The sequence below is a fragment of the Salvia splendens genome, chromosome 8 (assembly GCF_004379255.2).
Source record: "Salvia splendens isolate huo1 chromosome 8, SspV2, whole genome shotgun sequence".
Classification (NCBI taxonomy): domain Eukaryota; kingdom Viridiplantae; phylum Streptophyta; class Magnoliopsida; order Lamiales; family Lamiaceae; genus Salvia; species Salvia splendens.
In genome coordinates this window covers 29,582,919-29,606,920 of record NC_056039.1, presented here as the reverse complement: position 1 = coordinate 29,606,920, position 24,002 = coordinate 29,582,919, and the positions used below count along the sequence as shown (strand labels likewise).

The 24,002-nt window shown below is 37.8% G+C and overlaps 1 protein-coding gene across 1 annotated transcript; it reads left to right on the top strand.

The window, feature by feature from the left end:
• Window positions 1-10,162: 10,162 nt before the first annotated feature.
• LOC121743176 (transcription factor MYB102-like) lies at window positions 10,163-11,653 on the top strand. The gene is made up of 3 exons (XM_042136404.1): window positions 10,163-10,389; window positions 10,481-10,610; window positions 10,714-11,653. Exons 1-3 carry the CDS (start codon window positions 10,257-10,259, stop codon window positions 11,279-11,281), a joined length of 831 nt encoding a protein of 276 aa, XP_041992338.1. The 5' UTR covers window positions 10,163-10,256; the 3' UTR covers window positions 11,282-11,653.
• Window positions 11,654-24,002: the final 12,349 nt, after the last annotated feature.

Below are 24,002 nucleotides of genomic sequence, written 5' to 3'. Positions count from 1 at the left end.
GTTGTTTTAATTGTAATCGGATTTGAACTTTGAACGAATAAGATTTAAATTTTCAACTTTTATTGAATTTGAATGATTGAATCATGTGCTGTAATAAGTATTTGGCAGTTTAATCGTGGATGCATTATTAGTTGAGAAATAAAGTTTCATTCAAATAAAAGGAAAGACACCTATAATTGACATGTGTAATAATGCCGAGAAGGAAAAAGTGCATTGATTAAAGTAGGTAAGGTAACATAATCTTATATGGTAGCTGGCCAAATCCATATCAACCATGCAGCTATGCCTAAAACGACCAACTAATTTTGGTTTTAGCGATTGGGATGGCTCTCAAGTCTCAACCCCCACCCCATAAATGAGTCCTCAAATTTCTTTAATCCATTGTATATTACATTTAGTTACATTTTATATGTGTAATTGTGAGGTTTCGGACATATATAGTAGTAGTAGTAGTAGTATTTAAAATAAGAACATAGAACTATTTCATAGTTTCGGATATATAAAGGCTCAAATCATAACAAATAGTAGTATAGTATTAAAAATAAAAACATAGAACTATTTCATTCTTATTTCGATCATAAAAGTTAATTGGGGATGCATCTTCCTTCTTGGGTGAATGCAATACAGGAATTCATTTCTATGAACAGTGACGGAGTGAAATATTTTACATGGACATGGGGCAAGAAGAATTTTATGATACATCATTTCAGTTCATAAAATAACTATTGGGTTTAATTAGAGAAGTGTAGGTCCATTAACTAATGAAGTATGGACATTAAGAGAAAGTATCTTAAAAATGATTCATTTACCAATAACTAGTAAATTAAATAATCAAAATTAAGTCTTAAAATCTACGCATAGTTTATATTTACATGTATACAAAAATTACATATAGAGCTGAGAATCAACTTCAAGAACAAAACCTTTCGCAATATAAAGTGCATCATATTTTTTCTTCGTATATGGTGACAAACAAAGCATAAACAATAGTATATTTTGGCATTTGCATTAACATCCAAGTTTGAACTTTAATATCCCAGCTGATTTGACCTAGCTATTTTTCCCTTCTCTACAGTAAGAAATAAGATTGTGGCTTTTTCTTTAATGATTACAAAAATGATGCATTTGTTCGCTAATTTGTTTGTGTATTTAGAGTGATTTTTTGTTCTTATAATCTTGTTCTTTTCTCTTACTTGGGTTGAAATTCAACATTGACTGTGCTGCATCATGTACTTGTTCATGTTCTTGGTTTGAAAGGCTCATCCCTTACACAAAAGTCTTCAAGCTAGTTTTATTGGCAATTTTATATTGCGTATTTAGAATTTTGCCTTGTGATAAATCCTAAATATAGTTCAATGTATTGTAGCATTGTCCAGTATTTTTATTATATTTAAAGATTATCGATGTTTGTGAATCTACTAAATTTTATTCATCAAAATTTGAAAATAATATAGCAAGATTATGTATTGTATAGAAATTAATAAGGTAGATTAATAATTTAATTAGCTATCATCCGTGGATCCGGTCTTAAACGAAGGAAGTGAGGAGCGTGTACGTTCCTTGTTGACTTTTACTTTGTCTTAATTTTGAATTTAGCTTACTAACCCTATTTTCCGCGTTTGATATTTAATACAGTGCTGTTTTGATTTTAGTTGTTAATTTGTTATGTTATGGCCCATGAGAAATGTGAATGGAATATGGATGGACGTAGCAATTATTTAATTTCATAGATTAGATTATTAATCAAATTGGACTTTCCCTTGATTTCTCTCATTCACATGTATTGCAACACATGCATTAATTAAATAGTCAGAGCGCACAAGATTTGAATCAAATGTAGAAAGGACGTGGGTGGCTACTTTTTTTTTAGACATGTACTTACATTTTATTTCTTTATAAAAGATTGCAACATTATCTTACTTCTACAAAAGGGCTTTGGTGATTTATCGATATCTCTCAGTTTTCCTCATTCCAGAATTTTAAAATTGTTGGGAAGTGATCGTTTCAATAGGTCTTGGAGTTCAATAAGTAGACACTACTCGCAACAAACACAAAAAATAGTTAATTTCAAGAAAGCATTCGACTAATTAAATATTAGGGGCATATTTGAGAATTAAAACACCCATGTGTGTTAATGGTATAATATGATAGAATAGTAGTAGTAACAAGTATATATAGAACTAAGGTGACAGCATTAGGGTGGGGGAATGAGATGAGAATGAGTCAATAATATTACACTATATACAATTATACATATCATATACAATTATACATTGCATTTCTTAAAACACAAATCGCTAAATCACCCTTCAACCAAACACCAAAATTAAATTTAAATATTTAACATAAAAGAAAGAAAGAACAAATAAATAAGGTTAAAGGATGTAATCAATTGGGTCCCCAGCAGGTCAAGTACATAACTGTCCGCAGCGATTCTTCAGCCTCTTTCAACTTATCAGTCTTGATTTCGGTGGAGTCGCCTGCACCGGAAAACTTCCTCGCCTGCTGCCTTGAAGAAAAGGAAGAAGAAGAAGAGTCTTTGATTGGCTTGAGTTTGATCCTCTGCATCGCCCTTATTATGGCCGCCTGGTACTCCACTCCGCTCATGTACCTATAATTTCCCAATCCCAACTTATGTCTATTTCTGAATTTGGATTTTGTGGGTTTATCGCCCAATTTAAAGGGAATGAGATTTTGGATATACTTGCTAGAAAAGAAATATCATTGTATGCTGACATGCTGTGTACGATGATGAAATTCAAATTTATCCAATTAATTGTTTGGATCATTATCTGTAGAAGACGACCACGACCCACGTGCTTCCTGGAATCTTCCAAACACAATTTAACCTTGGGCCTTGGTGGTGGCCCAAATAGCCAGCCCGTAACCAGAGAAGGCTTTATTTGAATTAAACGAACATTAACAAGTATCCAAACATCTAACCGTTGGTTGCCGTTCCCGCCAGGAAGATTAGTTATCTACTCACTACACTTTTTTTGTACTACCTTATAAGTGTTTTCAAGTCTACTTTTATGTATGTTCCGATTCATTATCCTATCACGTTGTTCGGTTGTTATGACTCATTATCATATTTAGGCGGCGTTCGGTTGCCATGACTAATATCATGAGACTATCCATCTAGGATTAAGTTGTGGGATTATTTTAGTTGGAGGGGGAGGCTATGACTAATTATCATGAGACTATCCATTTAGGATTAAGTTGAAGGGTTCAATCTTATGAACCAAACATGATACATATTTAATCATGAGATTTAATCTTGCCAACCAAACACCCCCTTAGGATTATGTTATGGAGATTATTTTAGTTGGAGAAAAATGACTGAGTCATTATCATATGATTATCTATTCAATCTTATGGAATGCTTTTCCTTTTGGAATGCATTTTCATTAAGACATAGAATCTTTGTTGCCACATGTTGCTAGTGGGTGAATGGAAATTCACTCAATTCATTGGAAGGAACAATACTGTCTAAAAGCTTGTCTTCCTTCTAGAGATAATTGCTCTGCAATGTTCTACACTTCTAGTGATCCAAATATGATTTGTTTCCATGTGAATCTGCGTTTTATTATTTAGCTTAAGTGATTGCTAGCTGTGTTCTGAAATTTCCTTTTCCGTGTTGTATAATGACCCTATGTTTGGCCTCAGTTAAAAAATTACTCAAGTCTCTATTTTTCATTATAGTACTAGGAGTACATTATAAGATTCCATGTAGGTTTGGCTTTTGTGATTGAAGGGGCATTTTTTTAGGTGTTAATGTGTTATGGGATGCCCAAAGTGGCAAGAAAGGGATTCTCATATACTGAACAATGATCAGCGATAGTTATGATATCTCATGTTGGTTGTGGAACATGAAGAACAAGACTAAAGGATCGGCCGAGTAGCAATGTCAGAAAAAATGGATGGTAAGTGGACAAGTGTTTAGGTGATATGTTTCACTAGGTCCATGAAGCAGTTTGATGCTTTAAATGGATTAGAAATTGAGTTAATCACCTTTGCATTCTTGCATCATCTCAATTTGTAAGAGATTCTGAAAACATGCCAAATATTTCAACATATATGCACTTTTCAAATCGCAGTCAGTATCTTCATGCCATTGTGAGCTTTGATGATTTCATTTAGTGTAACAATTCATATACGTGGCAAAGAAATATTTATAGTACTTACTTTTAATCGTTGCTTTTCACTTCTTGAATATCTTTTGCACGCATCTTAGTTGGTAAGACGTATCCCCTCCAACCGATAGGTCGGGGATTTGAGCCATCATGGGGATAGATGGGAACCATTGTTGATCAAGTGCATGAATGCATTATGCATTTGTCCACTACATGTTCCCCTATCAAGTTCATGCAATTGTAAAGATGAATAATAAGTAGTAGATCAAAATTGATAGAATCTCATGGTAAATTGCCAAAACACACAGTTTAACCAAGTTTGTGGACGTGCTTCATTAACCAATAAAGGAAATTGTCCGGATGTTCTATTTGGATATTCTCTGGTATATCTTCTCCAATGTATTTCACGAAAACGATTATCCGCTCATTTGTTGATACCAAGAGCCAATAGTATGCTAACACGTTAAAAAGTCTACTTATATAAATATAAATTAGAGTGACCAATGACTATGATTCGTTCATACATGAGGCACGACAGCTACATTTGGCTAAATAATATTATTGGGTCCCCGGTGGTGCACACCCAAACTCCACATTAGTATGATATTGTCCGCTTTGGGCAAAGCCCTCAAGGTTTTACTCTTGAGGTACTCCCCAAAAGGCCACATACTAATGGAGTTGGGGTAGCCCATTTATATGCTTACAACTCGTGTCCATTCTCCGATGTGGGATATGGTTTGCTCTACCACAATCCTCCCCTCAAACCAAGACCACCAGACCAAGACCACATGCCTACCCCATGTTACAGGTCCACAGGTCACCACAGGTCTTAGTCGAGCTCACCCAGAGACATCGGAAAACTTGCAAGCGCAACCATCGAACCCCGAGCCACACAGGCTCAGCCCCTGAAACAGGGCTCTGATACCACTGTTGGGTCCCGGTGTGCACACCCGAACTCCACATTAGTATGATATTGTCCGCTTTGGGCAAAGCCCTCACGGTTTTACTCTTGGGGTACTCCCAAAAGGCCTCATACTAATGGAGTTGAGGTAGCCCATTTATATGCTTGCAACTCTTGTCCATTCTCTGATGTGGGATATGGTTTGTTCTACCATAATCCTCCCCTCAAACCAAGACCACCAGACCAAGACCACATGCCTACCCCATGTTACAGGTCCACAGGTCTTAGTCGAGCTCACGCAGAGACATCGGAGAATTTGCAAGCGCAACCACCGAACCCCGAGCTACACAGACCCAGCCCTGAACCAGGGCTCTGATACCACTATTGGGTCCCCGGTGGCGCACACCCGAACTCCACATTAGTATGATATTGTCCGCTTTGGGCAAAACCCTCACGATTTTGCTCTTGAAGTACTTCCCAAAAGGCCTCATACTAATAGAGTTGGGGTAGCCCATTTATATGCTCTACCACAAATATGAGATAAACTCCAAATAATTTCTTCGTTGCTTCTTAATTCCCCATATTAAATTACTAGTATTTCAGAACACTAAGTTGTTTTAGTTTCGCCTAGAAGCCTCTCGAGTTTCTGAAGCCACGTGTTCCACTCCATCATACAATTATAAAAATCACCCAATGAATGCACTTGCATTGCATGGCTGCAAACATTAATTTACGCAAACCTGATCAACTTTATTATACATACAGTAATATAATTAACTACTCCTAGTATGCAAGGAATAGAATATGAACGAAATTGACGAGAATAGTAAACCAGGCACACTAGCCACAAAAACCTATGATCCCCATATCCTAAAACACATCAAATAAAAGTTGACTAATATCTCACTTTTCTACAATCAATCAATGGTAACAGCTATGGGTAGTAGAAGATGAAACAATTACTTTAACAGGTAATCCACCGAAATTATTTTCGGCGGTCAACTTTGGAGATTTAGCATCTTATTTTTTTTGAGATTTGTACAAACTCAAATTAGCTAGTCATCATTGATATAGATTGCGAGACTAATTATTACTCCCTCCGTCCACAAAAAATAGAGCATATTTGTCTTTTTGGTTGTCCACGAAAAATAGAGCAAATTTAAAAAATGAAAGTTTTCAACAACTTCTCTCTTGCTAATAATATAGACCTCGCATTTCACTAACACTTCTTCTCTCTTACTTTTTTTTTCTTCTCTCTTACTTTACCAATTCAACATTAAAACCCATGTCATTCACAATGTGTCATATTTTTCGTGGATGGATGGAGTAATAACTATACAGCTATGTAGAAGTTAGGTATATTTATTAGTGTTAACGTAGAGATACACTCTTAGCACTCATAAGTGCTTGATAATTAATAAAATAATTAAGATTGTTCTAAATCAAATTCAGAACCCAATTATTCAAGCCATTAAATACTTTCTTGTTTTAGTCCTAATCTTTTTGCATTATGAGCTTAGATATATAGGAGCAATTGTGATTCAATTTAGCGTTTTCTAGAGTGCATGCACTTTGAATTTAAACATTTACTCGATCAGTTTATTTTTATATAAAAATTAATGATTAAAGTTTGATTTACTATACACACATGATACATCCAAGTACAGCGCAAGTGAGATAGCGTGATTGGTCTAAATTAGGTTGAACAGTTAGTGCCAAGTATAATAATGTTTGACCTCAATCTTAAATCTTGCTATTTGTGATAAAGGATGCGCGCGTTTTACACAATAATTGAGTATAAAAGTCTGTAATAAGCAGCGATTTCACGTAGGTTGTGATCTCATGCATACGCGTGTCCTAATCTTGCTGCCTCCCTAATTATGCCCATAATTTCGTTCAATTAATTAATCACTACTGTATTTTCTGAAGTTGAAATTGGTCCCCTCTCTATTACTATTTCAAGCTAGCCACGTATACGGACTTTTTATATTTGTTTTAGTTTATTGCAGCAAAAAGGTGATTCCGTCGCCTTGGCGGCCCCCACACTCCGGCCCGACATCATGTGAGGGGGTTCAATCAGGGTACGCAGTAGCCCGTTAAGGGGAGGTCTTAACCCACTGGCTGCCAGAAGCCCATCTCTCAAGGCCTCACACTTATGTCTGAGAGATGGAAGCAACTACACGACAACAGTGTATGTTACTTTATTGTATAGTACTCCATGTAGGAGCGGAATTACGTATTAGTTACACTTATCTACAACTAAAAACAAATTAATTATACATCTATATACACAGAATATTGATCAATAATGAACCAAGTTTAAATGTATATCCAAGGCAAAATTTAGATTATAAGATCTTGTATTAATGTATTATACATCAAATGCCGCATTTCATGTACATATCAATTTTTAACTAATAAACACATAGATATATCCAATGCCTTGCCAACTAGCTATAATGAAATGAAGTAATTTGACATGAGAGGATTTTTTACATGTATTAAATTGAGAAATAGACGACGGACTAAGTGAAAAATAATAATTAAATCTAATTTATTAAATCAAATTAAAAAGAATATAATAGTAATAAATTTTATTATAAATTTATTTTAGATTAATTTTTCTAGTACAGTATATCTGAATTAACGTTTTTTATCTATGCAACAATTTAGTACTCCTATGAACTTATTTTTCATAAATTTATTCAAATTATCCTTTTATTCTAAAAACTAATTGATTTATATTATTTTTCATTTAGATCTCTCACGTACATTAGATTTTATTTTATTTTTTTCAACTACTTTAATTTTTGTGATTTGGAATAAAATTGTAACTTCTAATATTTTCTGTATGTTATAACATATTGAGAAATATGTAAAGAAGGGTCAATACATTATCGAAATTACATGAATGAAGACATAATTATATATTTTGTATATATTAACTAATACACATGAATAGTGTGTCACAGGCCTGGGTGGACGTCGATTGCGACGACCTTCCATCATCAAACTACTTCTTATGTATCATTTGATGCACTATAAAATATACTCATTCCGTCTCATAGTAGATGTCACATTTGAGAGATGGAACGGGATTTTATGAGATGCTATTTTGTGTGTTAAGTGGTGTAAGAAAATATAACTTTATAATTGATGTGAGAAGGAACTTTTTCCAAAAGAGGAAATGTGACATCTACTATGGGACGGAGGGAGTAACGAATTATTAATCATAAATTAATTTTATAATATGGGTCTAAAATTTGTGGGGGTTATCGTATAATTTAAATATATTAATTTATCTGGTAGTCATATAATTAAAGGATATGTTAAGATTGGGTTCCACATATTGTTATCATCATACCATCCTTATTTTGATATTATTAAACGTACCATGAAAATAATTATAAAATTAATATTAAAATAGTAATTGAAATATTGAAAATATTGTTATTTATCATATAGTAATAATATTTTTCATGATCTTATCAATTTATGCAACAAGTGCTATACATTTGAAGGTTGTATAATATGTACTGAAACCAAATATATTGTTAATGATTTTAGATAGAATAATCAACCAATATGTATAATTATTTACAAAATTAAAAGTTAGAAATTAACAACAAAATATTAATGGTTTAAAAAATAATACAAGAGAATTTCCAAATAAAAGAGTGTTTTCCTAATTTATACTTTGTAAAAAAAAAGAACAATTTATCTTCTTATCATAGTGATAGTTTAAATAAAACGAATAAAATATTGTTAAAATACAATGGTTGAATATTTTGTCTAAAATTTTATCTTTTAGTAAGGGTGAAAATAAATTCAATTACATATTTATACGTCAATATAAATGAATAATGAAAAAATTATAAATAATGTCAAATTAGTCACAAAAATATGTAATTAATGATGCTATCTAATCAAAGTAAATTAGTATTTTCCTTTTTAAAATTTAAAGGGTATTTTGTGTATACAACTTTTGTAAATTTATCTTTACTCTTCCTCAAATCACATAGAGAACTCTTCAATATAACCTTATTAATTACTGTATGGTACTAAATACATATATACAATTAATTATAAAATTTTAAAAATTACTGTATGAAATAAGGTAAACGGAAAAGAATGTCATGATAATTATACTCTAAAATTTTCTAGTGAGGCACTTATATTACGTTGATTCTTAGTTACTATGGAGTTTCTTTTTGTTACTGTAATGAAGCACATGTTAAATGCGGCCATATATCTTGGCAAAAGCCAAACTCAATTATTGCGGCCATCAAATTAAATGCCACCTCAACTCCTTCACGCATTTATTATTAGAGTTAAAATATTCAACGATAAGAGCGAGGCCCACCTGCTATTTCTTTTCTTCATTTAAATACCCCATTCATCTTATTCAAACATATACATTCGCTTATTTTAAATTTATCCCAATCAATATGCCATTTTCTACATAAAAAATAATTTTATCTTTTCTCTCTTTTTATTTAAATATTCATCAATCATTTCTCTTATTTTATTAAACTCGATAATCTTGCCTAAAATTTTGGGTTATTGGAGAAAGTGGTGATGTTGAACGAGACAAAAGAGTAATAAAGAATAGTAGTAGCAAAATATGTACTCGGTTCGAGAAATCCCATAGCTCTACATGGCTCGATGAAGCCGGCTGGAATTCGAAGCCATGCAGTTGGATTTGCTCCAATTTACATATTTTTGCTGGGGGGTTACGTGACTATTTTTGTGTGTATGGCAGCTAATTTGAATCCAAAAACCGAAGAGCTACGTAATAATTATATTATGTATAATGTGAACGTATGGTATTGAAAACAAATAAAACACGTATTTACCTCATAAAATTGAAATGAGATTGGGACGTGTATAGACGACAAAAGAGATGCTATCAAATAATTAGATAATTGAGATATATGAAAAGTATGGAAATGTTTTTTTTTTCTCCACGAGATTAATGGTTTCATGAAATTGGGTAAGTTGATTATAAATTTATGGGACACGTCGATTATATGAGTAATAGGGACGGCACCGAATCTTATTGACTTCAATTTGTTCTATTCATAACCTTCCCACTATATATAGTTCCCTTCAATTCCTCCAACCAAACCCTGTTTATATGTTAGGGACCTACACATTCTCTTCTCTTCACTCCCTCTCTCTTTTACCTTTTGAATATTTTTTTCATAGAAAAGGTATTAGCTATGGGAAGAGCTCCTTGCTGTGACAAAAATGGGCTGAAGAAGGGGCCTTGGACTCTAGAAGAAGATCAGAAACTCATGGATTACATACAGAGAAATGGTTACGGAAATTGGAGAACTCTTCCAAAGAATGCTGGTTAGCATATACTCCATTTATAGCAATATCTACTCTATTTCAGTGCTTAATTTGCACTTGAATTCACACTAAACTAAGCTCATTTTTCTAGGTCTGCAAAGATGCGGAAAGAGTTGCCGATTGCGGTGGACTAATTACCTCCGGCCAGATATCAAGAGAGGAAAATTCTCCTTCGAGGAAGAAGAAACCATCATCCAGCTTCATTGTATCCTCGGCAACAAGTATGTTCCTTGGTCAATAATCGATCTAGTAGTAAAAAAAAATTGAATTATATAGTTATGTAAAAGAGGAAAAGTTTTGATTTAGCCTTTTTGTCTGAAACAGATGGTCGGCGATCGCAAGCAGACTACCGGGCAGAACTGACAACGAGATAAAGAACTATTGGAACACGCATATTAGAAAGCGGCTGCTGCGTATGGGAATCGACCCCATAACTCACAGCCCCCACCTCGACCTCCTTGACCTCTCAACCCTCCTAAACTACTCCTCTCTCTACGCTCAACAACACCACCACTCCAAAATCGACTTTTCCAGATTAATAGGAACGCAACCTTTGTTCAATCCAGAATTAATAAGGTTAGCATCTTCCTTGCTTTCCTCAGACCGTCGAAACCAGCAGGCCTTTCTCATGACTCAAAATCAACTAAATACAAACTGCAACGATCAAGTTTCTCCAACAACGTCTACCACACTCTATAATCAGAATCGGAATCTGGACGGATTTGCCGACTCGCAGCAAAACGAAAGTTCGGTTTTTTTGCCGGAAGATTATTCTCAGCCGGCTAACTATGGGTATTACGGGTCGGATCAGTCGGTTGTGGATACTTCGACGTTTCAGACTAACTGCAGCAGCGACAACTTGAGCTTCCAATCCGTTTTGTCCAACATCTAATCGCCATCGTCGAGCCCACGCCGTTGAATTCCGGTTCGACTTACAATATGACCGGCGGCGGCAGCACGGAAGATGAGAGGGAAAGTTATTGCAGCGATATGTTAAAATTTGAGATTCCGGTGGATATTTTGGATGTCGCCGATTTCATCTAAACTTTTACCATCATTGCGAAGTGATGTGGACATTTTTCTTTTTCTTTTCTTTTTATTTAGGTTTCTCAAGTTCCATGCTTCTTGTAAATTAGTATCTGTTCAAGTTTAACTTGTACTTCAGTTAAATTTTTCTAGTGCTCGGCATTAGCCAACACTTGTTTCATAATTTATATCTCACACAGTTACTATTATATAATGCGATTTCAGTTTCTTTTCTGGCTTTCTTGTCTGGATATCATACATATAAGGTCTATCAATTATTTTAAATTGATTGGACTCTTCAATTATTGATATAATTATGACGACTTTCTGTGTATTTATTTACTAAACCATATAAACCTCATAAAGAACACGAATGTTGTTTGTACTAATTTATTTACCATTTATTTCATGTCTGCATGAAATGATACCGAAAGGGAAACCACAGTCATTATTTAATATTGTGAATAGCTACAACTTTCTTGATGACATATATTAATTAATTACTACTATATGTTGTTATTTTCAGTAACTTCATATCTTGTAGTATTATTAATTTGTCTGGTTAACTTACTTAAAGTGGAAAACTAGATCCATAATTTATTGCAGACATTTAACTTAAATTAATCATAAAGTTGATAAGAAAAGAGGAAGAAGATAGACTTAAATTAATCATAAATTAATCGAGAAGATGGTTTCAATCCAGGCAGACAGCGGAGTTGCCAGAGGAGATGACGCGTGGTGGCGCCTTATCTGTTTACGTACTAATAAAGTAAGTAATGATAATATTTGTGTTAAACAATGTGAATGGGTTAGAAGGGGTTTGACTAAAATGGGCGGGCACGTGTCCAGATGCTGTGGGGCCACCGGAGTAGGGACCACTCGAAGAAATAAAAAATCATGGTGTGGCTGTTGTGCATTTTCTCGTCTTTTTTGTCCTCCAAATTAATTAATAGCCCCTTTGTCAAACCCACGCTGACGACTGCGCCGGGACGTTGAAATTAATAACATCGTTTGCGTTCTCGTATTCGTTTTTTCCATACTCTAATAAAATGGAGTATGTTTTACCTTCCTTTATATTTAATCAATTAAAAATGACATATATCATTTTGAGAAAAATATTTCTTATATTAGTATAAAAAAATATATTTTTCCTCTCCGTTTAATCTATAATACTCCCTCCGTCCCCCAAAATTCGTCATCATTTGATCCGGCACGGGTTTTAAGAAAAATATAATAGAAAGTGGGTTGAAAAAGTTGGTGGCATGTGGGTCCTACTTTTATATATTAGTTTTATAATAAAATGTGAGTGTGAATGAGTTAGTGGAATGTAAGGTCCACTACCAAAAATGGTAAAAGTGAAAGGTGACAAATTTTTAGGGACGGACGAAAAAGGAAATAGGTGACAAATTTTCAATGACGGAGGGAGTAAAAAATATCATGTTATTCCACAAGTGTGACATTTTTATTGAAGGAAATATGTATTTTCATTGATAATTTTTTAATGTAAATAAAAAGAAAGGATAGTGAAAATAATATTCGTGGATAGGGAGATTCACATCATTCGTAGTGTTTAATTGTAGTGAATAATAAAAAAAAGTTGAAAATAAATTGATATGTAAGAGTAATGCATTATTTAAATATTTCTTAAATTAGATAGTGTATAATTTTTAGAATAAAAATAATATAGTTTATATATATCAGGAACGAAAACAATTAAATAAGAAACATAAAATTTAATCTTAAGAAACATAAAATTTAATCCATCAAATTATATAGTAACTCTTTCACTGGATTTAATTATTACAGTGGGGATGGATTTCAATTCGATACATCTATTCAATTCTTATTGATAAGCAGATTGGTGCAAAATCAAAGATATGAAGATGAAGAAATACTGAAGTACATAGTATATACTTACTATTCCCTCCATTTTAAGTAGGGAAAGCGTTTTTTATAACACGCGATTTAAGAAAAAATTGTGTAAGCGAGTTAAGTAAAGGAATAATAAAGAAGGAAATGAAGAAAGTTAAGAGATGAAAACAAAATAAAGTAAGAGAGAGTAAAGTAAATTAATGAAATGCATTTGACTTTTACTAAAAAGAGAAATGACCACTACTTTGATTCAATAGGCCCAAACTATATCAACGAAGACATTACTAACTTTATACTATCTCATAAAAATAGATTTTATTTTATTTTGTTCAGATCTACAAAAATAATTAAATTTTATTTTTGATAATTTATTTTCTTTAATGAAATTTGGTTATTTTTTATTAACAATTAATCATTAAAATTTGTATCAATTCAAAAGTGTTTAATTTTATTGGATCGGAAGGGAGTATATGATATTTATTAGTAGTAATAATCATAGGAAAGGCCAACAATAACTTGCCGGTATGAACAAAATATTTGCGTGAAGTCCTAATTAATATACTAAACTGCTAAAACTATACTACCTTCGTTTCACATTAAGTGTCACATTTAATGTGAACACGGATTTTAAGAAATGTAAAGAAAAGTGGGTTGAATAAGTTAGTGGGTTATGAGTACCACTTATATATATTAGATTTATAATAAAATGTGGTAGAATTGGTTGGTGGAATGTGAGGTCTACTTACCATTTATGGTAAAAGTGAAATGTGACTCTTATTGTGGGACGGACCGAAATGGCAAAATGTGACACTTAATGTGGGACGGAGATAATATTAATTGTACACTATATGAGTTTTGATGTAAAATTTAATAAAAAAAATAGAAAGAAAAAATGGTTTAAGTTTTATTAGTGGAAATAATATACATCTCATTAGAGACAAAAGAAAATTGTCTTAAATAGCTAGAAACTAAATTAGATGTATATCCTATATAAAAAATATATGACCAATTTATATGAACAAATTTAGTAGTAAAGTATTACTCCCTCCTTCCCCAGTAGGTGGTCCACTTTGTGACATGGGTTTTAAGAAATTTATATGAGTTGAAAAACGGGTCCTACTTTTATATATTCTCTCTGTCGCACTCTAAGGACGTGTTCGCTCTGTCAGAAATGCCAAGAAATGACTCTAATTCTGTCCATTTACATGCGTTCGGTTTACAATATATAATTCATGCGAGCCCTTGAAATGAGCAACGGCCCGCCACTGTTCATCAGAAATATGCAAAATTCATTTCTTGTGCAATAGGTGGTTTATGAATCTGGGAGTGCGGCTGACACCAAGAATTGAAGATAAGATTATGATTTTACCCCCATCATTTTCATTTCCCCAAAATCAAAGACCAGAAAGTCCAGTCTTCACTTTCCAATTTCCGCCGGCGCAGCATATGAATTGAAGCAGCAACAAGTTTCATCCAATTTGCGGAGAGTGAGATCGAGATGGAAGGGAGTGGGAGACTGACGACGGAGCGGAGGCGAGACCAGTTGCGGCGAGCGATGATGCAGGAGATGAGAGAGAGACCAAATAGAAGAGGGAGAGGAGATGAGTCGAACAGAACTGAGGACGACGGTGAGTAGGGGCAGCGTGGAGGAGACGGGCGTGGATGAAATTGAAGGCGATGGGGGTGACATCTTCACCTCTTCTAATGGTTGCCATTATTTTGCAGAGGGACAACTCATGGAAATAAAGGAAACATTTGAGGTGTTTTTGGTCTTTTTAGACAATACTTTACATTGACATATTTCAACCTCTTCCCCAAATCAGCTCCACTGAACGGAAGAAATCAAACAAGGGTCGTGGGCCCTCTTGACACAATTCTTGACCAGTTTTATTTCTTGGCCTAATCAAATATGAGTCACTGAACACGTCCTAAGTGGAACATTTCTAATTCGGCATAGAATTTTATGTAATGTTGTTTTGTGAGTAAAATTGAAATAATAAAGTAAGAGGGTGTGGGAAAGTAAAGAGAGTGATGTTTCAATATTTAGAAATGTGACATTTAGAGTGAGACATTTCAAAAAGGAAAATGCGACTACAATATATGGCGCAATAGCGATATGGATCAATTTTTTAATAAGCCCAAAATAGTGTGGTAGCCCAATTAGCTCAGTGGGCATCGATCGGCCCAAAAAGTGGTGGATTCCGACATACATTGATTTTTGGTTGAAAATATTACTACCTCCGTCCCCCAAAATTCATCCCGGTTTGACCGGGCACGGGTTTTAAGGAATGTAATGGAAAGTGGATTGAAAAAGTTAGTGGAATGTGGGCTTGACTTTTATATATTAGTTTTATAATAAAATGTGAGTAGGAATGAGTTAGTGGAATGTGGGGTCCACTACCAAAAATGGTAAAAGTGAAATGGGACAAATTTTGGGGGACGGACGAAAAAGGAAAGTTGGGACAAATTTTCAGGGACGGAGGGAGTAAAATATACTGATTGGGTTCAATCTCCTCTAAATTGGGTGATGAAGCGCCACGTGTTACGTGCAAGACGTATCACTTCCATTCAATAGGTTACAGATTAGATTGGAGTCATGACGACAATAAATAAAAAAACACTTCTATCTTTTCAAGAAAAAAGATACTCCCTCCGTCCCGTGCTACTCGCACGTTTGCTTTTCGGCTCGTCACAAAGTCCTTACACTATTTATAATTTAAGTTAGAATTAATGCATTTAATTAATATGTTAGTTTAAGTTAAGAGCTCTTTTATTAAGTGATGTCTCATTACACCTAAAATTCTTTTTTAATTACACAAAAAAATCAATCCCAAATTTACGGCCTAAAATGAAAAGTGCGAGTAGCATGGGACGGAGGGAGTACTAATCTACGTTATTGTTTAAACGTTAATTATTCGTAAGTAGTAACCCAGTCATTTATTTTTTTAAATTTTTTGGAAACTATTCAACTTCATGTTGTTTCTTCTTTAACTAAATTCAAGATCAAATTTATCACTAATATTTTATCACGAGTATATAGGATCGCAGACATCATGAGATTCAGACGTACTTTCCAAATTTTAGATGGAAGAATTATTGGAAACTATACTAAGTTTTTATGTCATTTTGGTTGGATGTTAGTTGTTTGTGCCAATGGAATGGGACAGTTTGATGCAATTTGGATAATATAGCAGTAGTAGTACAAAGTTTTAGGGGGAGGAACTTCTTGTTGCACCCCACCCCCACGCTTCTTCTAAGGTTTTACTTGTAATAATGAAGAAATCGTGCACATGCATTTCAAATGTATTTGATCCCTACGTCTCTTATTAGGTTAACTTGTATAAGAAAAATCAATTCACGTGCATATTATTGTAATTTTTAAGCTTATTATTAAGTGTTGGGCAATCATTGATCAGTAGGCATATAGGCTTTACTTATATGATGGAGTAGGATCAATTTAGAATATACTGACTTCTTATAATTGACTATCTAAACATGAATCGAAGGAGTATTAATATTCTTGATAACATCATTTTTTCCGTTGATATGTATGTACACATGTAATATAATCCAGTAATCCACCCGTCCTCTAAAGTTTGTCCCATTTTACCATTTTCGTCTGTCCCACAAAGTTTGTCCTACTTGGAATTTTACCAAAAATAAACATTAAATACACTCTCAATCTCCTCAATGTAGGACCCTTGTTCCACTACACACCTTCTTTTAATACAAAGTCAAACAATTTCCTAAAACTCGCGCCGAGTCAAATTGGGACAAACTTTGAGGGATGGAGGGAGTAATATTTATTCTATCCCATAAAAATAGAGACTTTTTTCTATATTGGTTCGTCCCATAGTATTGTACCTTTTTATTTTTGATAACTTCTTTCTTTCTAATGAAATCCTCATTATCCACTAATCTTTTTAATCTTAGAAAAAAGTTGAAAATTATGGCCCGAGAACGTAGGTGGAAAAAAGATTTAGGTGAAAGTACTCCCGTAAGAATTCGGTGAGATGATTCATCTTTTCATCGGTAGATTCTTAATCTCAAGCTTTTTCAATAAATGAAAATAAGTTGAAGAATTTTTCAATAAATGATGGGGTGCGTACCAAACAAGCCCAACAGCAATGACGGCCCATCAGCCCAAAGCCCAAGGAAGAGTATGAGTTCGGCATTACCAAGGAGTTCGGCCTCAGCCTACAGCTCGGTAAAAGCCAACCAATCAAGCTCTGCTCTCAGGTCGGCATCAAGCTAGAGTTCGGCCTCAGCCTACTGCTCGGTAAAAGCCAACCAATCAAGCTCTGCTCTCAGGTCGGCATCAAGCTCTACTCTCAGATCGGCAACCAGAGCAGTTCGGTCTCAGCATTCGACCGAACAAGGAGTTATTGGACCCATACTGGATTTCCACAACTTCCAACACACCCACTACCACGTGGTGTCAACTCAGGCCACGATCGTAGGCCATGACCTACACTACATCCACGATCTTAGGCCATGACCTACACGACATCCACGACTTAGTGGTGATGCAAGCCACGATCTTAGTTCAAGGTATAAATAGAACTTAGATCAGATAGAAAAGGGTTAAGCTCTCTAGAGATAAAATCATATAGCAAGTCTGTGTTGTAAGCTGTAATCCCAGATCAAGCAATACAATCTTGCCCTCCCTTCTTCCCGTGGACGTAGATTTACTTCAGTAAATCGAACCACGTAAATTCTTTGTGTCATAGTCTTTATTCTCTACCAGCATTTACTCACATCAAAAATTCGCGGATCCATCACTGGCGCCGTCTGTGGGAAACAGAGAACAAAATTTGTGATAAAGCGAATTTTTGATCCATTTTTTCCACCCAAAAAATGCATACCAGATCGCAGAGTACCCGTATTCCTGCCCGTGAGAACCAGGAGGAAGCCAATCCATCCCATAGGTCTGGAAAACAGCCTAGGGATAAATCCACCACCAGTTCTCATGGCGAAGGAACAGGCCGCTCCAAAAATCGTCCCACTGAGTCTTCCCAGCAGCCTGATTTGAATGAGGCTGTCAAGCTGTTCTTGGCTGAGAAGCAGGATGAGTTCTTAGCCTTCCTGCAAAAGAGCCAAGAGCCGAAGACGAAAACGGAGGATTCTCCTTCCTCATCCAGACATGAAAGTCACTACCGCAGTAGTGCCGTGTCTTCCAGGAAGAAGGATCCTCAACCCCGACATATTCCTGTTCCTCCCCGGTACCGGAATCACAGGAGAACTCAATCTCCTCCATACCGACGAGATATCGGATTCGCCGTGTACGGAGCACTGAAGACTCCGTTCTCGGACGACATCACCCGAACTCCCCTACCACAGAACTACCGAACTCCGTCGATGACTTACGACGGGCTCGTGGACCCTCACGATTTCTTGGGGCGCTATCAATATAACATGGCGAACCAGGGTCTCAACGAGGTCCACATGTGCAAGCTGTTTCCCGAGCTGCTCATCGGGAACGCGAGAAGGTGGTTCGATAGCCTCCCCCAGGGCAGCATCAGATCTTACCGAGATCTAATGGATGCCTTCCACAGGAGGTTCTTTCAGAAAGCGGAAGCCCGAATCACTTCGGCTCAGCTGCTTTCCATTCGTCAAGGTCGCGACGAAAAAATCAGCGACTTTATGACAAGATTCCACAAGGAATGCTTGCAAGTAGACGATCTCAACGATCTGCTTGTCATCTCGGCATTCCAAAATGGAATCCTGCCCGGAGCTCTCTACAGGAAGCTCGTTGAGTGCGGTCCGCAGACAGCTCAGGAAATGTGGGACATTGCGGACCAGTACTCCCGGGCCGATGAGGCAGACCGTCGCAAACGGTCGTTAGACAGCTCATCGTCCCGAGGAGACAGGAGGAAGCCCGATCATAGCGATCAGGGACATCCTCGCCGAACTCCTTTTGGCGATCAGGGACATCCTCGCCGAACTCCTTTTGAAAGGATTCAAAGGACTCCGGTGCAAGACAGATTGGGCCCCCGTCTCAATCCCGAGAAGCCGCCCGCTCAGTTCGTACCGCTGAACAAGCCGAGAGCGGAAATTTTCGAACTGCACTCTGACCTGTTCGAAAAGCCAAAGCGGATGACGAAATCAGCCGCGCGCCGACCCCAGGATAACTACTGCTCCTACCATCAAGACCACGGTCACGATACCGAGGAGTGCAGAAACTTGGCTGCAGGTATCGATGTTCTTGTGAGGGCAGGGACATTGAAGAAATACCAAAGCAAGCAGTCAAAGAAGAATAAGAAGCAGAGAGGTGCGAACTGCGCTCCTCAGGATCCGAAAAGGCAGCCGGATCCCGAAGACGATGACGAGCCGCAATATGATGGAGTAATCCTGACTATTGACGCTCTCCCTGCCGGGAAGACCAAGTCGTCCCTGAAGTCAGAACGCAGAGGCTCCAATCGAGAGGAGCCAACGCATAAAAGGCTGAAGCAGGACGAAGTGATTACGTTCTCGGCTGCTGATCCCGTCCCGGCCATCTCTCCTCACCAAGACGCCATTGTCATCCAAGCCGGAGTGGCAAACAAACTGATCCACAGGGTGTTTGTGGATACAGGAGCGTCAGTCAGCATTCTTTTTAAAGAGTGCTTCGACAAACTAGAAGTGGACCCAGCTCGGCTCAGTCCGGCTCCGCTTCCCCTGAAGAGCTTCGCCCAGGAGGACACCCGCCCTGAAGGTATTATCAGCCTTCCGATCACGGTGGGGAAAGCGCCTACTAGCTCCAGTACGATGATTGAGTTTTTCGTGGTGAAAGCTCGGTCCCCGTACAACGTCATCCTGGGAAGAGACTGGCTCAACACAGTTCGGGCCATTTGCTCCACTTATCACCTCACCATCAAGATCCCTACTAAAGGAGGGATAGCGGTCATCCGATGTGACCAAAAGAGAGCAAAGGAATGTCTGCAAATTGCGCTTAGAAGTGCCGAGCATTCAGATCGGCACCACCAAGCATAGCAATCACAGCAGCCGGAGTCAGAGGCAATGACCGAAGTCATACCGGAGCCGAATTCGATGACAGTTCAGCTGTACGAAGACGATCCATCCAGAACGGTTAAGATCGGCTTCGCGGGAACGCCTCTACTTCGGGAAAAAACCATCCAGCTCCTCAAGGAGTACAAAGACGTCTTTGCATGGTCTCCGTTGGACATGACCGGAGTGCCCCCCGAGGTAATCACTCATCGTTTAAATATTGATCCTTCGGTCCGGCCTATAAAACAGAAGCAAAGACTCTTTGCGGCAGAAAGAAATCAAGTCATCCATGACGAAGTCCGCCAATTACTGAGAGCGGATGTGTTATTCGAAGTGAAGTATCCTTCGTGGGTGGCCAATCCTGTCATGATCAAGAAAAAGGAAGGAGGATGGCGGATGTGCATAGATTTCACCGATCTAAATAAGCACTGTCCCAAAGATTGCTATCCCCTTCCGAACATAGATAAAAAAGTAGAAGCTTTGATCGGCTTCGAAATTTTCTGTTTTCTTGATTTGTACAAAGGCTACCACCAAGTCTTAATGGATGAGATTGACGCTTCAAAAACGGCCTTCATTACTGATTTCGGCATTTTCGCTTTTAAAAAGATGCCATTCGGTTTAAAGAATGCCGGAGCCACTTATCAAAGGATGGTAGACAAGCTTTTTCGGCACCTGATTGGAAAGGAGGTCGAAGTGTATGTTGACGATATAGTCGTCAAAAGCAAAAGCGCTTCGGAGTACGAGCACAACCTCAAGTCCACTCTCAACGTGCTCAAGAAAGCCAACCTCAAACTTAATCCCCAAAAGTGTACCTTTTTGGTAGATTCGGGAAAGTTTCTGGGTTGTTGGGTTTCAAAGGACGGACTCAAGGCAAACCCCTCAAAAGTTCAAGTCGTTCAGAACATGGCAATGCCGAAGTCCATACATGACGTGCAAAGGCTAACCGGATGTCTAGCCGCACTGAATCGATTCCTTTCCCAAGCAGCCGAAAAGCAACTGCCGTTCTTCAAGGTGTTGAAAAAGGCACCAAAGTTCGAGTGGGGAGCCGAGCAGAAAAAGGCCTTTGACGAGCTCAAAAGTTACCTAGCCGAGCTTCCTATTCTCTCTGCTCCAACCGAAGCCGAAGTAATATTCTTATACTTAGCGGCATCGGATCAAACCATCAGCGCGGTGCTTGTACGAGAAGAAGGCCTAAAGCAGCTTCCCATCTATTTTACAAGCCGAGCATTAAGAGGTCCAGAAACCAGGTATCAACCTCTGGAAAAGATTGCTCTGGCATTAGTAAATGCAGCAAGGAGACTGCGGCCATACTTCTATGCTCACAAGGTATGCGTCTTAACTGATCTGCCACTTCGGCAAGTGTTGACCAAACCAGAAGCATCAGGCAGAATCGCCAAGTGGGCTATAGAGTTGGGAGAGCACACAATTGAATATCTACCTCGGAAAGCCATCAAGGGACAAGCCTTGGCAGATTTTCTTGCAGAAGCAAAGTTCGATCAAGCAATTCCTGTTATTGCCGAACAGAAGAATTCTGCCAATGCCGAACTAGCACTGCCCTTGGAATCCGAAGTAGAGCCGCCGGACTGCTGGAGCGGATTCGTAGATGGAGCTTCAAACAAGATGGGAAGTGGAGCTGGTATTTTACTTGTCGCTCCCGACGGACACGAGGTAACCTACTCACTTCGTTTCCTATTCCCCACTACTAATAATGAAGCCGAGTACGAAGCCCTCCTGGCCGGACTCCAGTTAGCGCAAAGTCTGCTCGTCAAATCTCTCAAAGTCCATTGTGATTCACAAGTCATAGTAAATCACATGTTGGGTACAAGTGAAGCTCGTGACGAGAGAATGAAGAAGTATTTGGACAAAGCGCAAAGCATCAGCCGAAGTTTCTCCTATTTTCGGATAATCCGCATTCCCAGAGCGGAAAATAGCCGAGCAGATGCCTTAAGTAAGTTGGCCTCAGATCCGAGCTCAAAGGCGGAAGAATTAATGCATCGAAGCATTGATGAAGCCGAGGTACATTCAGTATCCAGCTCGCCGAACTGGATGACGCCGATCTTGCAGTATCTGAATCAAGGACAATTGCCCGAGGATAAGAGAGAAGCTCGGAAGATCACGTGCCGAGCACTTCGGTACGAACTTCATGAAGGAGTCCTCTTTAGAAAGTCTTACCTCCAGCCGTTATTGCGGTGCGTAGGACCAGAAGAGACGGACTACATCCTCAGAGAAGTTCATGAAGGATCGTGCGGTAGCCACATCGGAGCCAGAGCTTTAGCTAAAAAAGTTCTGAGATGGGGATATTATTGGCCAACCATGGTACAAGAGGCAGTGCAGCTCGTCAAGAAGTGTACGAAGTGCCAAATTCATGCAAATGTCCCAAGGATGCCGCAGACCGATCTATACACTATGCAAAGCCCTTGGCCTTTCATGCAATGGGGCATAGACATAGTGGGACCACTTCCTCAAGCTCCTCGGCAAATGAAATTCCTTATCGTTGCCGTGGACTACTTCACGAAGTGGGTGGAAGCTGAACCATTAGCTACGATAACGAGCTCAAAGGCATTGGACTTCGTCTGGAAGAACATAGTGTGCCGATTTGGCATACCCCACATCCTCATCTCGGATAATGGGACTCAGTTCACCGACAAGACGTTCAAGAATTGGTGCCAAGAGCTGAACATTCAACAGCGGTTCACTTCGGTCTCCCATCCCCAAGCAAACGGACAAACGGAAGTAACGAACCGGATTCTGGTGAAAGGGTTAAAAGCTCGGTTAGAACAAGCCAAAGGACAATGGGTAGAAAATCTCCCTCAAGTCCTATGGTCCTACCGAACTACACCCAAAACCTCCAACGGTGAAACTCCGTATAGTCTGGTGTACGGCACTGAAGCCGTAATTCCGGTGGAGATCGGCGTACCCAGTCCCCGAACTCTAAATTTTTCCTCAGAAATGAATGACGACGGACTGAGAGCAGAACTAGATCTCGCCGAAGAAAGAAGAGAATTGGCGTGCATAAAAGCAGCCAAGTATAAGGAGCAAGTAGCCCGGTATTATAACCAAAGGGTGAAAAAGCTTCAATTTCAAGTGGGAGATCTCGTCTTGAGAAACAACGAAGTAAGCCGAGCAGAAAAGCTGGGCAAACTCGAACCCACATGGGAGGGTCCATATCGGGTGTCAGAAGTCCTCGGCAAAGGGTCTTATAAATTGACTCACATGTCAGGAGAACAAGTACCCCGAACATGGCACGTCTCCAACCTCAAGAAGTTCCACTTGTAAGAGACAAAAGTCCGGTCAGTCTGTCTTGTGTCTAGTCCGGTCATAGGGGTACATGTTTTTATTTGTTTGTTTTTTACTTGTACCTTTTACTTGTCGTTTTATAAAAGGGTTTAAAGTTTTTTTCCTTCGTCTTTTTCATTTTTTCTCTATGTGTTTTGTCTCTATGTGCTTGTCGTCTCTTACAAATGGTACCAAGGTATATCGTTCTTTAAAGACTGATCCCCTTTTTAGATCGATTATTAAAGACTATTGTGAGTCCAAGCTTCTAAGGAGGATATAAGACCACAATTCAGCTTAACAAGCAGTCCGTCTGAAACGAACTGCAATAAGCCAACGATTGTGAGTCCAAGCTTCCAAGGAGGATACAAGACCACAATTCAGCTTAATAAGCACTTCGTCTGAAACGAACTGCAATAAGGGAAAGTCCGATCCACGCGATAAACCTCGCCGAA

What these genes read in the sequence shown, in the direction of transcription:
- LOC121743176 (XM_042136404.1), top strand. Translation starts at nt 10,257, where the DNA reads ATGGGAAGAGCTCCTTGCTGTGACAAAAATGGGCTGAAGAAGGGGCCT. An exon ending in AACTCTTCCAAAGAATGCTG is followed by an intron (nt 10,390 to 10,480) that starts GTTAGCATATAC and finishes TCATTTTTCTAG; the next exon opens with GTCTGCAAAGATGCGGAAAG. An exon ending in CATTGTATCCTCGGCAACAA is followed by an intron (nt 10,611 to 10,713) that starts GTATGTTCCTTG and finishes TGTCTGAAACAG; the next exon opens with ATGGTCGGCGATCGCAAGCA.